Source organism: Ciconia boyciana, chromosome 2, assembly GCF_034638445.1.
Source record: "Ciconia boyciana chromosome 2, ASM3463844v1, whole genome shotgun sequence".
Lineage (NCBI taxonomy): Eukaryota > Metazoa > Chordata > Aves > Ciconiiformes > Ciconiidae > Ciconia > Ciconia boyciana.
The window spans coordinates 161,775,115-161,792,241 of record NC_132935.1 but is presented as its reverse complement, the minus strand read 5'-3'; the positions used below and the strand labels follow the sequence as shown (position 1 = coordinate 161,792,241).

The 17,127-nt window shown below is 38.6% G+C and overlaps 1 protein-coding gene across 5 annotated transcripts in view; it reads right to left on the bottom strand.

Annotated features, from left to right (window-relative positions):
* The window catches only part of XYLB (xylulokinase), an 84,840-nt gene that overhangs the window by 64,716 nt on the left and 2,997 nt on the right, over window positions 1–17,127 (bottom strand). For 4 of the 5 annotated variants that reach the window (XM_072854765.1, XM_072854770.1, XM_072854768.1 and 1 more), the window contains exons 3-11: window positions 16,755–16,824; window positions 15,258–15,338; window positions 13,407–13,493; window positions 12,062–12,190; window positions 10,016–10,081; window positions 8,703–8,729; window positions 7,556–7,628; window positions 2,152–2,270; window positions 868–949 (exon numbers count right to left, since the gene is read on the bottom strand). In XM_072854765.1, coding sequence (XP_072710866.1) covers window positions 868–949; window positions 2,152–2,270; window positions 7,556–7,628; window positions 8,703–8,729; window positions 10,016–10,081; window positions 12,062–12,190; window positions 13,407–13,493; window positions 15,258–15,338; window positions 16,755–16,824 — 734 coding nt within the window. The remainder of the gene's footprint in view (window positions 1–867; window positions 950–2,151; window positions 2,271–7,555; window positions 7,629–8,702; window positions 8,730–10,015; window positions 10,082–12,061; window positions 12,191–13,406; window positions 13,494–15,257; window positions 15,339–16,754; window positions 16,825–17,127) is intronic. The other variant, XM_072854767.1, reaches the window with a different exon arrangement.

Sequence of the window (17,127 nt, the reverse complement as noted above, 5' to 3'; positions counted from 1 at the left end):
GGCCTTGGCCTATACACTGTAAAAGATGGGCAAAGCATTTGGGTGAGAGTGATTTTTAACAGAATCAAAATGCTCAAGACAAAAGCCTAGGGAACTGCATGATTCTCTAATGTTTTATGCATTCAGGTTTTAAATACAGTGGACTCTTACTTAACAGCACACTTTAAAGGAGAAACAATCCCACTTACATCAGACTACTCACATATTTATTGGACTAAGCTGGATTTGGATCTCTAGAAGAAAAAGTGGACTTCTGGGAAATGCAGTTTAACCATCTCCCAGAACATGAATGTAAAATATACCATGATGAAGCCTCCTCCACCTTGATTCAAACCTGCATATGCTACTGTAATACAGGTAAGTGTTTTGTTTTCACAGTCTTGAGAAACAGACAACTTTTCTCTACACTGAAACAGTCTCCAGGATTCCAAAAACTAACCCTAAGTTAACACCTTCCCTTATACTGAGCTCTATCAGTCCGACAAAAGGACAGCTCTCATTTTCTAGAGAAAGCCTATGAGGTCCATCTCCACCTTTTTGCTTGAAAAGATACAACAGCAATTTTTTAATTCATATTTTCTAAGTTAAAATGTTAGCAGTTCATAGTAAGAATAGTTTCTTAGGGGCAGGCAAACCAAAACTGAAGTTATCAAGAAGCAAATGAAGTCACATCTATTACTAAGCAAAAGAGAATTCGTTTGTCATACCCAGTTTATCCAAGATGTCTATACCTCAGAAGAACCAGTGATGGATAAACATGATATTCCTTCACTGTATAGGGAGCATCTGAGAATCTATGAGATTGATTTAGAATTTTACTACATACATAATCATATTCACAGAATCTTACACATTTAATCATCTCACCTGGATTGTCTCCTGTAAATGCTACTATTTTACAGTCTGGGCTAAACCCATAACGCTGACTATAATATGGAGAAATGGGCCCCTAAGGAAAGAAAGGAAGAGAGAGGGAAAAAAGCTCAAAAAAAGGAAAGTAATCTTGCAATGTGTGACACAATGTGTTGTAACATAGAACTGAAAAACCCCAAAGCAGCTGTAATAATCATTTCTGTGTATTTAAGGTATGAATGAATACTTTAAAGATTTTGAACCCCATTTTTTTGTTGTTGAGAACCTCACAGAAAAACCCTTAGATTAGATTTTGAAATAGGTTAAGTAAACAGTAGCATTTTAGCTTTGGGTCTCTCTCCAGTTATTCACATCAAGTAACATAAACACATCCATCTATTTTGCACACATGCATGAATATTAATACATAGAAATTAGAAATTCAATGCAAACATAAGAGAAAACACAACATTAATATACATCACAACATCAAATGCTGGAATATGACCCCTATTATTTTAAGGGTCAAGAACTGTATTCTTTTAAGCCACATTTGATAGCCATAGAGAAAAAAAACAGGAGAAGAAAACTATCCATAAAAAATACAAGGACATCTATAAGGATTTTTTTATATGTTCCTCTCCATTACAGAAGATCAGCACGGAATTCAGATGGATCAGGTGATGGGTATCTACACTCTCTTACATGTGCATCAGCTAAACCAATAGCTCTTTCTGTGCTGGGTAGTAAGACTAAATTCATTTACTCTAAGAGATGTGCGGCTTGATTTGATTTCACCATTATGCTACATGAACTGAGGAGCTTTAAATATCCCAAATTATTCACAAAGATTACCTCATTAACACTACAAACAGTTTAAAACAAGGTCCCTGTCGAGAAATGCAAATGTTGGGCTCTGTTTCTGCAGTAATAAATACTGTGCACAGTTCTGCAGTGACCAGGTGTTTGTGGGCATCGGAGGGACCCCAAAGATTCTTATCACTGGAGCATCTACCAAAACTTTTCTCATCATAGCCCAGGGAACGCAAGAATCCAAGGTGATCAATGATGAAAGCTATGACAGACACCAGCTACCAGTCAGTTTTCAAAGATGTCTGTTTCTGCTCTGGTGTATTCATTCACAAGACACCTGGAAATATTAAATCAAGCAGCGTAGCTCTGAGGATAACTGTGCATGCACGCTTGCGCACACACACAAATAGACTCCAAGAAAGTACTATTAGCAGAACTCTCAGCACAAAGCTCTGTTACTTACAACTCTTCTAGACAGGCACATACCAGGACTGAATGGGATGGTACAGGGCATCCTAGTTTCTCCTCTAATCCAGGTGCACAAGCATCAAGGCAGGACACTGACCATACCTTTTCCCAAATCTGCAGCAAGTTCATACCAGAACCTACAAGACAGATCAAAACAGAGAGTACTGTATCAATTCCACCTCATTACAGGCAACAGAAAATTTACATTCAAAGAGAATGGTTACAGCTCTTCTAAGTATAAAGGACATCAATGATTCAGCCTCTGGATAGCTTTCACCTGTAAAGGTAGCAGAAAAGGCTTCTCTGATGCACAACGCACTAGACAATTCAGTTATTCCCAAATTAAGACCAAAAGGAAGAACATGGATGCCTCTCCATCAACTCCTCCCCAAATCTTCCACATTAGACAAAGACTTCACTACAACTATCCAAAGGTGATGCAGCAATGTCACTCGAAGGCGTGTTGTGCTCACCTGAGACTTAGCAATGAAGAAATTCCCCCCTGGGTGGTATGGCTTTACACTACTCCTACCTTTCAGGAGAGTACCATATAAGCATCTAAATCCATGCTGACTAATGTTCCTCCATACCAATGTTTCCTTCTTCAGAAATGACAAAATAAAGGCTTAGAAGTCCAGAAAAAAAAGCAAGAGGTCAAACTTTCAAATGCAGCCTTTAATTTTGAGGCTAGTTTGGAGAGTCTAGCTTTGAATACCAAAGTCATGATTTTCAGAAACGTGGAACAGCCCAACAGAAATCATACTGAGCACTCCACATCCCTTGCTTATGTTTCTAAGAAGCCTTTAATTGCACATTTCATTAAAGTTGAAAATCTGTATGTGTTTCTGGTTAGTACTGTTCAGGGACATATTAGTCTTATTCTAGTTTAACGTTTTCATTTCAAAGGCTGTTTAGCCCACGACTTATTTATCTCAGAAACACAGCCACATTCTCAGCTGAGCACAATGGAAAACCTGAAATTTACTTAAATTCCATACATCTTTATGCTTTTTAAAACACAAAGACAGTGAAGCTGACCTGACTTGCAGTGTCTATGGAATAAGACTATGCTTGCAATGCTGGGACACAGAGGAAGGGAAGGGATGCAACCCACATCTCAGCCAGCACATCACAAGGCTCTAGCAGCACGCTTATTCTGAAGAAGGGCACACGCCTGCCACACACTCCACACGCATACACTACTGCTGGTTACGCATGCACAAATGAGCCCACCCTATCAATTCCCAGCAGCGTTTTTCACATAGGCTTAATAATGAATTTAATAACATTTATAAATGAAGTCTCTATTTGTGCAGTCCAATCCTAAATCACCATCAGCAAGGTTTGGACCTAGTGCTTCCCATAGTGTTATAAACAGAAAGTGTTGCACCCTCCAGCTGAGACACTGGAATAACCCAAGCCAAACAGATACTTGGATTGTACTTAATAACATGTACAATAGAATTAAATATATTAAATTTAATCAATCCCATTTCCAGTGAATTAAACACACTTAACAAAATATGCACTGGTTTATTTGGCCTATGATGCAACAGCAGGAATTTGACGGAGCACAAAGTGCAACACGTCTCCCACAGGCAAAAGGTGCATTTCCCTTTTCTGCTGTCAAAATCGCTACCACCCACAGAAAAGGAAAGATGGCAAGGTTTACTCCAGCTTCTCTCAGTTCTCTACGTGAGACCACTCTTAAATCTAGCCATCCGCCCCTTCCAGGGGTAAGCTGAGTCCTTCCAGGGTAAACCAAGCCCAGCATCACCATCTGCACTTCCCAGAGGCAAAGGGTGTGAGCAGCCTTGTGTCCCAAGCTCTCAGGCATAACAAGGCTTTCTATGAGGAAATATGTAAATCTATAAGATTTCCTGGAAAAGTCCCTAACTTAAAAGGCCAAGTACTTCTTTGCTAAATTAAATTAACCAGTGAGCAACAGAAACGTTAAATACATAGGAATTTTACCAGAAACATGTTAGTTGTTGTTTTCTATGTTTTTCTGAAAAAAATCATCTTCCCCCCACCAAGCCTAGAGGAACTTTTAACCAGTATCCTCCAATGCAATTTTGCAAGACATAAGGACAGCCTCCAATCTTTTCTGCATAAAACAGGAAAAACACTAACCTTTATAACTGAAAAGGTCTAAGTTTGTATTATATAGAAACAACACTTCAGTTTATTGACTGGTAGATATAGTTGCACAAAGACTTTAAATATGCCCTGAGAAAAGAAGGAGGAGCTAATTTACCTCACCCTCAGAACCAACTCATTTAAAAGATGTGAAACAACTATTTTACAAGAACTGTTAATCTGTTGGCCTGGATTCATCCTATCTAACTGTGGGCACTTCCATGAGAATCTCTAGTCAGTGGAAAATAAAAACCAGAGCTGAATGCTCCCTGGAACTGCTTCTCTTTCTCCTTTGAGTATACAGGGAGTGATGCACAGTGAGTTCCTAACTCAAGCACCTCTGGTCATGATCTACACTGCGAAGTTTAACATATCAAATAAGTAATAGTCTGAGAACTACAGGAAAAAAAAAAAAAAAAAATCAAAGGCAGCCCTTTGCTTTGTCACTCCAAACGGATACCCCATCAGCAATGAAGGTCAATAGCCAAGGCCATGGTCTAGTAAGGACTGAGGAAAGTGTCAATATGTGGATGAATAGGATTCAGTATTTCACTGCAAGCATCACTGACTTTTAACATAAAATGACCAGGAGCACAATCAGGACTTGCTAATATTTATTACATACACAAAAGTATTAAAAAAAAAAAATCATTGCAAAGACCAAATGATGTAGACTAACTGGTTTTATTAATCAACAAACTAAAGATCAATATTTGCATACATTTATAAACAGTTAAGTGCATGTGTATTACAGCACTCTGGATTGCCTTTTCAGTGAGCAAAAATCATAAGCAGTGTAACTCTGCTGACACCACACAAGCTACATTAGGAGTAAATTCAGCCCACCACGCTCCCTTTTGAAAAGGATTCAGTTCAAAGCACCCTTGTTTGATAGAACAACAAAAACAAGTATGCTAAGCTATGATTTGCCTAAGGCACTTAGAAAAGCATTTCAAAAGATAAAGCTTTGCTAGGTCAAGAGCTGAACAGCTGTTCTTTAAGGTGTCTTCTAAAAGAAACAATGCCTCAAGTGTTCAAGTTGTTTAGGTCCCAAATGTATCTTACTTTTAACATCTGCACAATATAAATTAAAATCATTCTTCATTCCACCAGAATGTAATTTTTTTTTTTTTTAAAATCAATCACCCAGGGTGCTCAGCCATTCACAAGGTGTGATTTGAACCTTACGGGATTGGACCTTTAGAAAGAAAAAAAAAAAAAAATCCTGAAACTGAATAGCACATTTCCTACAATAACCTGCAAATGTAAAGAGATAAGTTATTGTGCAGAGCTAAACAATTTGACAGGGCCTTTTAAAGACGATATGACCTGAAGTTAAACCTACAGAAATGAAGAATAGGTCTATTATCTGAACATTATTTTGAGAGATGCATTTTAAACTACAATATACAGGTGCAATGTAAAAGATCAAGTGAATTGCAAGGAATCGTAAATGACAAGGAAACAAGTTTTCCAGCTGGATCCAAATAACTACTGCATACATTATAATTCTATTTTATTACTGGAATTAGAATTCTCTCTCATTATGTTAGCAGAAGAAAAGAATGAACAAGAGAAAATATAGCTTACAATGCCGAAAAGTCTTTTGTCTTGTAAAGAGAACTATAACATCCTGCTTAGTTCTCTTATCTTTTTTTCACACAAAGATTTAATAATCTTACATGCTCTGAACAGTAGATAACATTTATTCAAGTTCCGTAAATATCTAGAGGTGTAACAGAACAGGCTCTCCTAGAGCTGTTTGTTTGAAAAATGCAATACATTTTCTAAGAAAATTTTCCAGTGAAGCAAATTTTCATTCTCTTTAGTTTAAAACATTCTAGTTTTCAAACAAACACAGACATTTTCATGTTCTGAAGCTGAAGAGGCACAGATTTCCCCCACTTGCTTCCAAGAAAAGGCAGAGGTAACATTACCAAAAAAATAAAACAAAACCCAAATCAAAAATATTTTTTTAATGCTTATGTTTTTAAACCTTTGAATCAAAATTAACACTTAACTCTCACTGAAAAATAAAAAATCAACATATTTCTTTATCAGAAGAAGTACCTTGAAGATCTCACCATCTCTCTTTGAAATGCAGTACATGGAGCTAGTTCTGTGGGTTGTTGGATAGCTGAAGTGCTCAGTATTTGGGCCTACTGAGGAGCAAAGTGCAAACCTCCACAGTTATTGTTGCCAATAATACACAAAAAAATAAAATTTAGCTGTGAAAATACATGGCTAACAGAACAGGACCAGAAGATAGATGTAATAATCTCACAACTGCTGCAAAATAAGCATGGATTGTCTTGCAATTTTTAAGGTCTCAAGTATAACTGGGAGATCTGATATTGAATAAGTTGTCCATTAGCTAAAATTGAGATGTCATACCTTCTCCTATGAGCTTTGACGGAACAAAGGAGAAAAAATGAGTTGGTCTTAACACATGGGTGTCAGCTATGGCTCTATAATGCAAAATTTCCTTAGAGAGCCTTGTTATCTAACCTTTCAGCTCTGAAATATATCTTCTCTTAGTTTCAGAGCAGGAATCAAAAATGCTATTTAGAAATAACAGCACAGCTCCCAGGAAAATGGTTTCCTTTGTAATTGCCATTTAAAATTGCCATTTAAAAGCTGGATAACTGAGATAACACACAACAGGAATGGGAGACACTAGCCTTGTCACTTTTTTGTCTTTGTTATGATGAATAGATATGGAAGGTTAAGGGTTTTTTTAACTGAGTTTAGGATTTTTTTGCTTGGTTTATGCTTTTTTCTCTGGTTCATTTTGAAAGGTATTTCTGTTACAGATCCATACTCCAGTTAGATGGGGGGACAAATAATCACAATATACATCTTGTTCACATCCTGTGCAACTCGGAGCTAAACCAGCAAAACCATAGAACAAATATCGGAACTATGAAGTCTAGCTTAAAAATCCACAATTTTTTCATGCTTTTAAATAGACATTTCGGCATTCCTTTATACATCATAAAGTAATGAAAAAAGGTACAATTTCATTTAAGAATATTTTCTGTGGATCCATTTTGTGGAAATGGGAATCATAGTATCATGGGGATAAATAAGCACAGCTGACAGCACTATCAAGAGTAGCAACGAACTGAAAGGAGTAACTTAGCTTAAAATCTAATATACTTGTCATTAAAGTTTAAAGACTGAAAACAAATAGCAAAGACCTTGCCCCCTTTTATTTAAGGTGGGGACGGAAAGGAAAATTTCCTTGTTGAACTGTTACTATGAGAAAAGCCCACACACTTACCATCACTGTAATCGATGGGTGCGTAAGCTCCTAGGAAAAGGGAAGCTGCAAAACTACTAACCAAAGAGATTCTCTGAAAGAAAAAGTGTGAGATAGTGAGTCCCATCAGTATTCACTTCAAAGAAAGTAAATAATTAAGTAATTGCAAGCAGCAAATGTTAATAGATGCTTAATGTTAGGCACAGAAAGCACACAAAAATAGACCTAGAAGGATTATTCAGTTCTATCTTACAGCCTAAGTAATACTGCAGATATCAAGCTAAAAGTAACCCCATGATAAAAGCTGTTAATAGCTTTGCATTCTGAAACATGCAAAATACACCTAGTATGATTAGCATACTCCATGTTATCATTAATTAATTCACAACTTCGGTGTATCACAGAACGTCATTTCAAGGAAAAACACTTACTAAGAGGAAAAAAAAAAAAACAAAACCAAACCACCTGTATGTTGACAACAGGGGAAATGCCCAGAAACCATGCACTGAGCAACCCAGAGCACAGGTCTGTAAGCTTTTTAGCAGCCCTGGCAAGGCTCTGCTAGCACCTTTACATGAACTCTTACCTTCCTCCCAGCTGAGACCCCAGACCTCCCAGGAATTGCTCCCAGGAGCTGGTAATAATCAACTTTGAACTGAACCAGTATCTGCAGCTCTGCCTCAGGGTATATTCCAAAAATGCCTTAAATCCATCTGTAGGGTTTCTAAATACTGGCCCAAAAATGCCCTGGCCACATGACACAACACACTGATCCAACACGAACTTGCTTCCACTTCAAATCTGCTATACAAACTACCAAGTTAACCAGCTACTGCCAAGCTTTCTGCAGGATCAAGTATTATCTGTTCCCAAGAAGCTGGCATAAAAGCTGACAGATTCCTTATTGTGTGCTCTGACTAATTCAGAAGAAATAAGATTGTCACCCAATAACTAATCAGAATCAAATCTCTACTGGTGAAGTGAGCCAGCAGTGACAGGTTTTTTATTAATGATCACAAAACCACTGCTTCACACAGCATTCAAAGACGGACTATAGCCAGAGCTCTAAGAGGTGGTTATAATGGCCAGGAAACTTAATGATGCACTTGCTCTTCATGCGTCTCTCCCCAAGAATATATCACATTGTGCTTAGATAACGAATGCCTACCTTCTGTGGTGCCCCAACGGGCACTAGCTGCCTGAAATGGAAGGAAAAGGATGAAGTTAAACTGTGAATCAGCCAGTTTAGCAAGCTGACCTAGAGAAGGAAAAACATCCACCTTCCATGTCATTGAGACTGCTGAGCTGCTAAGTACTTCCTGAGGGTTCCCAAGAGCAACTCTGACATAGAGATATTTTGTGCTTGAACATATCTTGCATATCCTTTACTGCTAAAACGTGCCATCAATGCAACCAGCCCTCAAAGTCTGAGCTTGGTCTGACTAGTTCTCAGTTCCGCGGACCTACTTTCCCTCCACTAAAGCATGTCTCCAAATTTAGCCTTAAGCTTATGATCAGACTGTATTAGTGTTCTGTTTCACCCCATCGCTTACTAGCATACAGGTTATAGAACATGTACTTAGAAAGAAAAAATGGAAAAAAAAAAGCAGCATTGTCCCACAAAATACAGACTCAACTTTGCAACTCACTTCTCCATGAAGTTCCCAAGGGGTCTGATGTTAAAAGCCACAAAAAAATTATGATCAATATTATCAAGAACTGCAGTAATACAAAAACACACGCAGCCTGACTTCACTGGTCTGGATGTTTGGCATATTCTAATCACAGGACAGGAGCTCTTCCCTCATTTACATCATATTTGCATGGAGTTTTCCCTTTGCTTCAAACCATGGCATTTCAGTCACAGCTAGATGCAGACTCAACAAACTCAAACAATAATGGAATTGCAAGCTGATTTCTGAAAACTAAAAATCAGAAGGAAACCAACTATACAATGCAATTCATTTGTAATAATAGAATCGAAGTAGCTCCTCAAGAGAAAAACTATGAAAAAAGTCTAGAATCGATTGCAGGCTTTTTCCTACACATGTCCACATGGATGCCAGCTATGTATGGCAGAGCAATCCCATTTCCGCATGCAAATGGCCAGTTCTGAGTGTGAACATTTCAACTGCGTGCTTAATTACCCACTTGTGTTTGAACTGCTGTACTTACTATTTATTACAACCCAAAGTAAAGTCTGGTTTTTAAAACTTCTTCCACAAAGGTGAGATCCAATGGAGCCCACTGTGTTAAATGTAACATTCAAGACAGAACTGATGCCCGATTTTTGTCTGCCCAATTACTAATAATTTAACAAAACCAAAAATAAAATAAAATAATCAAATTTACAATTTTAATCTTAAAATCAAACACAAGAATCAAAATACTCTTTAGCAAAAAAGTCTGACATCCCCAAAAAATTAATTTTAAAATATTTTCAACTATGTTTTCCAATAAGTGTATTGAAGTTGAGCCAACCTCAGTTTGCATGTAGACCTCAGGATTCTGGCTGTAAATCTTTGCTATCTGGTTTCCTGTAAAACGCTGAGAAAGAAATACAAATGCTTAGAAACACAAACCCTAAATGGAGTCAATAATCATTAACTCTGTGTAATGAGTTCAGTACATTGCACTTTGGATATTTAATTTGCCTGATGCATGATGAAAGTCAGGGCACAACAGGCAATCTGCACTAAACAGGCTATAACACATAGTCTCATTATGAGAATTTTGCTCACCTTTTGAAAAACAAGCAATGTGAAAAAGCATTACTATCCATAATTTACATTTCAGAAATGACAGTTCAGTGGAATGAATCACACTTATTCTGTGCACAGGAACCAGGACAATTCAAACGCTGCCTTCAAATCCTTGAAAAGGTTTAGGCTACCCAACCTATGCACCTCTCTGAGGCAGGTGAATTGGGAGCAAAGCAGGAAGTTTCATACTCAAAGAAGCAAATCCGGCACAGGCTAATAATAGCTGTAAGAATAATTATTTTTCATCCGTGTATTGCATCAAATAACAAAAAACTTCTAACACTGAAACCTTACTCTTTAGCAAGTTAAAAATAAACTGTTAGTGGTATGCAAAGTCTGATTTCAACAGTGGCCATAAACCTCGCATGATGATTCAAAAATAGAATCATCAATCTGGGAGGTTAGAGCCTTATTCTGTTGCCAACAATAAGAGTAGCCAGGTGCTGAGATGCCTGGAGGGAAGCCCTGCTCCCACTCCGTAACTCGTTGTCACAGTTACGAGAGAGGGAAGTGCCAGGAAGAGGAGACGAGTGACACAGTGCTGTCCAAAAGCATCCAGAACTTCTGAAACTCACTTCTCTTAGGTCAATAGCTGCTTGTTAGCCTTCAGGGAACATTAAAAGGCCAGTCTTTGAATTGCAGACGTAACATAGAGCAGTGACCCACAAACAGGGGGGTCATAACCCCAAGTAAACTTGTAACAGAAACTGCATTGCCATCCCAATGGAAATGTGGCTGCACAGGAGCTCCCAGGGGAGAACCAGGCCTCGAGACTGTAAGCATGGCCACCAAACACTGTATTTCAGAAACACTGGCCAAATGCAACAGCTCACCCCAGCTGCTTCCTGCAGCAAAATTTCCAGTGTTTGCCTAATTTCATTTTAAAATTTCACAGAATCACAGAATCACATAGGTTGGAAAAGACCTTTAAGATCATCGAGTCCAACCATTAACCTAACACTACCAAGACCACCACTACACCATGTCCATAAGCACCTCATCTACACATCTTTTAAATACCTGCAGGGATGATGACTCAACTGCTTCCCTGGACAGCCTGTTCCAAGGCTTGATAACCCTTTCAGTGAAGTAAAATTTCCTAATATCCAGTCTAAACCTCCCCTGGCGCAACTTGAGGCCATCTCCTCTCATCCTATGGCTTGTTACCTGGGAGAAGAGACCGACCCCCACCTCTCTACAACCTCCTTTCAGGTAGCTGTAGAGAGCAATAAGGTCTCCCCTCAGCCTCCTTTTCTCCAGGCTAAACAATCCCAGTTCCCTCAGCCGCTCCCCATCAGACTTCTGCTCTAGACCCTTCACCAGCTTCGCTGCCCTTCTCTGGACACGCTCCAGCCCCTCAATGTCTCTCTCGTAGTGAGAGGCCCAAAAGTGAACACAGTATTCAAGGTGCGGCCTCACCAGTGCCAAGTACAGGGGGACGATCACTTCCCTAGTCCTGCTGGCCACACTATTTCTGATACAAGCCAGGATGCCATTGGCCTTCTGGGCCACCTGGGCACACTGCTGGCTCATATTCAGCCGTCTGTCAACCAAGACTCCCAGGTCCTTCTCTGCTGGGCAGTTTTCCAGCCACTCTTCCACATCTTCCTTTGTGAGACTACTGCAAAGCATCGTATCATTGGAGTTTCTTCAAAAACTCTCTCTTTCACAGTTAATGGCTGATCATTATCTGCTGCCGTACCACTGTAATGGCAGAATTGTTTCTATCACAAGGCTCTGCCGAGTCTTACCATCCATTCCTTACCTCATAGGCTCGAGAACCAGTGATACTTGCTAGGTGCTGTGCTCCCCCCACGGCTTTCTCCAGAGCGCTGCACTGGGAAGCTGTGCTAGAATCCATCCAGATGGGGCTGTTACTGACAGAAAAACAAGCCTGCAACAAACAATATCCTTTATTAGTATGTCTGATCTCTAAGAAGTCCCTGCTAGAGTAACAGCAATACAGTAGACCTACCTATCAGCTCACAGTTCAGTTCTCTGACATGCCTTTTGTTCTCCTCTCAATAATTACAGGAAAGCGGATATTGGGCAGCATGTTGGTCGGCGGTGAAAAGTTTAACCCAAACTTCACACCAGAGGGAAGCAACAGGCTTCTTCTGCTGTTTCCACAAACTGCAGTACAATGTGTACTTCACATACCCTGCAGCACTATGTCTCAGTACACTCCTTTGGTAGCCAAAGCCCCAGGCTCTTTTATGCAAGTTTAGCCCCACTTTTCAGAACTCCTCTCTAAACAATCAGATTCTCTTTCCACAGCTCTACTAACAGATTTCTCTTTAATGACTGGCATAACCATTCGGAAACGCAACTGAGGCTTAGTACATCACCAGAGAGCATTTTAATTCTACTTCCATGAGTTTTGCACAGATGAGATATTTCCAAAATTAATCATTTAACCAATCAGTTACACAAATGTCTCTCTTTCAACACACAACTGTCCTTTCTGATCTTGAAGTAAGAAAGGTAAGGGTCTTCAAGAGGAAAGCTGATTCCTCCCAACTTTTCTTTTTAAATAAAAGTTTGTCAAGTCTATGTTCAAAACTTACCAACCACACACAGACGCACACACACAAAATGTTGAAGTTCAACAATGTACTTCTTAGGAGTTTGTGTCCACACAGCATTACAATTCCATCCTTTCAGAGGTAAGTGTAAACTGGTCTTTTTTTTTTTTTTAATATTTTCTAAAGAAAATCGCAAGCACTGGAAGGAAACTCAGGTGCAATAGTATTTTTCACCACAATTTTTTGTTAATACAAATATATTAAAAAAATGTAAAATATTTACAGGTTCTTTACAAAAATAAACATTTTGTGAAAGAATAAACAGGCTGTTACTCTGACACAGAAGGATTCTGGGATGCCCACTGACACCTGTAAGCTTTTAAAGCAGTATATACTGTCACTCAGGACACAAGGAAACGTCAAAAGCCCTGGAACTGAAGGAGTAACCAGTACACTTCACTTTATGCTGCAGGGGCATGCAACTCAGCCAAACAAGAGGAAAGGTTTGCAAGGAGAAAAACAACGTGTAAGGGTCAGAAAAAGGACAGCGTAGCTTTCTCTTCAGAGCTCTTTTATGCATGTTACCTTTAGTGACTGATGTAAAGGCAGTTCGGATGATGCATTCTTTAAAATTTGGATGCTTCCTTTTTTCCAGTACACACTCCCATGTTGCTGTAGAAAGTACAGAAACAGAAGTTGGAAATGCCCTCCCAATCCGCAAAGTTCATACCCTGATCTGAATTTCAAACTCTAAGGGACAGAGAACTCTCTCCAAATTACGACCAGAAAATGCACCTTTTCAAATCAAATGCCTCATTAAAAGACTCTTTAAGATTGAGCAAAGCATATATTAAACCAGAAAATGTAGGACTCAAGAAACAATGATGATTTTGAACTATAGCAACTTCTAGTGAGAACTATTATTATACAGCTAATGGCATTAGATACTTCTTTGAGGGCTCTTTGAGCTCTAGCCAGGGTTCCACAGTAAAGACTGTTAGTTCTGTGCTATTTCAGCACAGCCCCCAGATTCTTCAGTTACATGCCTGCCCCAGTCACCACTAACAGACTGGATAAAATTGAGAAGGTTATTTAAGCTCCATCTCTCAGGCGGCTGCCTCAAGCCAGGCATCTCTAGTTATGCACCTGCGGGACACCCTAGGCAAACTGCAAAGCACCATCCACTGACCCACTAATAATTCTGATGACACCAAGTGCACACAGAACCCCCTGGGCACAGAGTACTTGACCACAGTGTCATCCAGATTGTATTTCACGTCTCTCTGCCATTTCTGTAGACAATCGAGACCAAGTTTGTCCCTTCTTTGGGACAAACACTGGTACATCAGTGCACTTCCACAGTGATCTGCAGCATAAAGACAAGGTTCTTCAAAGAGAAAAGGGAGAGAGACAATATGGGTTGGAAGGGGGCAACTAAATGAAATCTGTTCTACCTGAGAGAATCTGAATATAGCACCAAGTTGATATCCCCAACTTGTTGGAGGTTGGGTAAAATAAAGGGAATACAGGCAATCTGGAATTGCAGTTCCTTTTTTCACTTGAGTAAGCTGGGGTTACTTGGCAGTCCCTAACTTCTGTTCCACTGAAGAATTCGTAAGAGAGCCTTGATACCGGCTATGATTTTAAAACACTTTGCTCAGACTTTCAACTGAAATCATTGAAACGTGGAGATCAAAGCAAGAGTTTTGATTAATTAGTTCCAGATATATCAAGATGAATAACCTAAACCTCATGTGTCAGAATTAGCTATCGCTTTGGTGCTGTCCTCACCCTGAATATCATCAGTGAAAGTTACAAAAGAATTCCTTGTTTCACCAGAGTACTAGGAGACTGGCTAACTGACTAAATGTCAGGATGGGTTTTATAAATCTCAGAAAAAAGGCATTATGCACTACAGGCTAAATCATGGCAGCATCTTTGTCATTTCTGCATCAAAGACTATCATCATTTGGTTTTTGTTGTTCCTAGGCAGATCTCTATCCTAGCCGACAAAAACTGTGCTCAACAGGATGTTACTATGCCTTTAGCAAACTGCGCTCCTCACTATTTTTTCTACGCCATTTCCACAAGCACCTGGGTATGATGAAACTCAAAATGACCCCAGTCATTTCAGAATCTGTATGTACAAAGAATTTAAATAATAGGAAACCAACTAGTTATGCACTATACTGATCTAAACAACTGCACTGTAAACCTCATCCTCCACTCCCACTACCTTCTAGTGATTGCTTTGTGTGCTTCAGGTTTTCAGTTCCCGAGGAACATTTCTTTTAATGGACACTCATATAGAAGCTTGGTCTTACTTGATGTCATTATGGTCTTCTGCAATACAATTATTTAAATGAAATTTATCACTATACCTTATACTCTATTGAAGAAATATACTAAGACTGATTTTTTTCTTTATAAACTAACCTGGCCAGCACCAGACAAAGCTCTGACTCGAGAGAAGTTAAAGCCCAAAGACTTCATCTTTTCCAAAATCATATCCAGAGCCTACAAGAACAAACAGAATCAAGAATGACTATAACAAGCTATCAAATTATGCATACTCACAATCTCTGGAATTAAACCGTAAATTCATGTCATCACTGATAAGAGTTCATTGGCAGATAATGAAAAATTAGCTAATGAATATGGACTTCTCAAGAAGCTGCATAAATTAATTTACTAAGTAAGAGTCCATAAAAGAAAAGTTGAATCATACAGGGAAAAAAAAGATCTTTAAACAAGCTGAATCACAAAGATCCATTCTTTGAAAGGTAAATAAGAGGCAAGTGTTAAAGAATTCCAGTTCATTAAAAAGCCACTTTTAAGAGTGCCAGACACAAAGCAGGATTATCTTTTTCTCTTCTTTCTTTTGGAAATCTATGAAATCTTAATGGGGTGCACCCATTGGGGTGCATCCATTAGGTATCCTCAATACCACTGCCCCCAGTGTCAGCTGAAAACTCAGGGTCTCTTTAATATAAGGCTAACTCCAGTGAATTTTAGCACTTTAAGCACCTAGGTTAATTTTGTTCTTGCCACATTTTCCTGAAGTTTAAAACCAAAAATTAATCTATCTTTATATAGCCTCATTCAGATCAACATTTCCCAGACTATCTTGACAAATGGACCACTGCAAGACTTCAAAATTTCCCAAGAAACATCATATACCTGAATCATCATTTTGTTAATTTAGTAATTACAACTGTTCCTGTTCATTATGGTTCAAAACACCAATTGCAAGCAAATTTACCAAACTTTTGTCAACTACTGTGGATCACCAGCTGGGGGTTCTGTGACCTTTCAAATATCTTAACTATTCAAACCACACTAGTAAGACAAATTTATATAGTACCATGTCAGAGCAAGTGTTGCAGTGAAGCAAGGAAGGTCTTCTTTTAGAACAGAAAAGAATGTTGTATTTCAAAATAAACACCAGTCAAAGTGACTGGGAATCACTGAATAAATTGCTCTCTAACCACTTACCATTTGAGATATCAATTGCTTAGCGAACCTTATTCTAAAAAAATAGTGCAAGTAACCTGGATGCTACAAAAACACAGATTTAAGCTAGGCAAAGCAACAGCTACCCCTTTTGTGCATGAAACAAAAAGATGAGGAAAAAGAGAATAGTCTTTTTTCAAATGAGGGAAAGTCAGGAAAGGATTAATCCACATACAATGCTATCATAATAGCGAGTGAAGAAACAAACAAAAAAAACCCTCAAAATGTTAGCGACTTCCACTACATTTGTTGATAACATTAGTATTTGCATACCAAAGACACAGAATATCACTTAAAAGAAACAGAATACAAGGAAAAGGACTATGTTGATTTGAATGATGAGTTTCACTACTGCTTGGAATACATTTCCATTTCAATAACAGCAAGGAAGAAGTCAAACTATATAAAGCTTGTTCATACCTTGACCCACATTAGCACGGGAGAAGTGACTGTCAGTCTGTCACTGTGAATATAGACTCCACCTTGAGTCCTACAGACAAACGGTATTTTCTCTTGGTAAATTCAGAAATTTTTTCCCCATCAAGCAAAGTTCTTCAAGTTTATTAATAACCAAAGAGAGTTTGCAATGCTTTTATGTTAAGAGCAAGGATATGATCAGTGTTTGAAACCTGAAAAAGTAAAAGCCAGCTCCTAGGAGGTGACATAAGAGATGTTTGACCCAATTGCAAAGGAAATAATTTTCAAGGAAAGTCTCTGATCCCGAAGTAAGATCTGTGATAGACTCCAATGCTGATACTGCTCATTGGCTCCATATAATTCATAGTTATTTCTA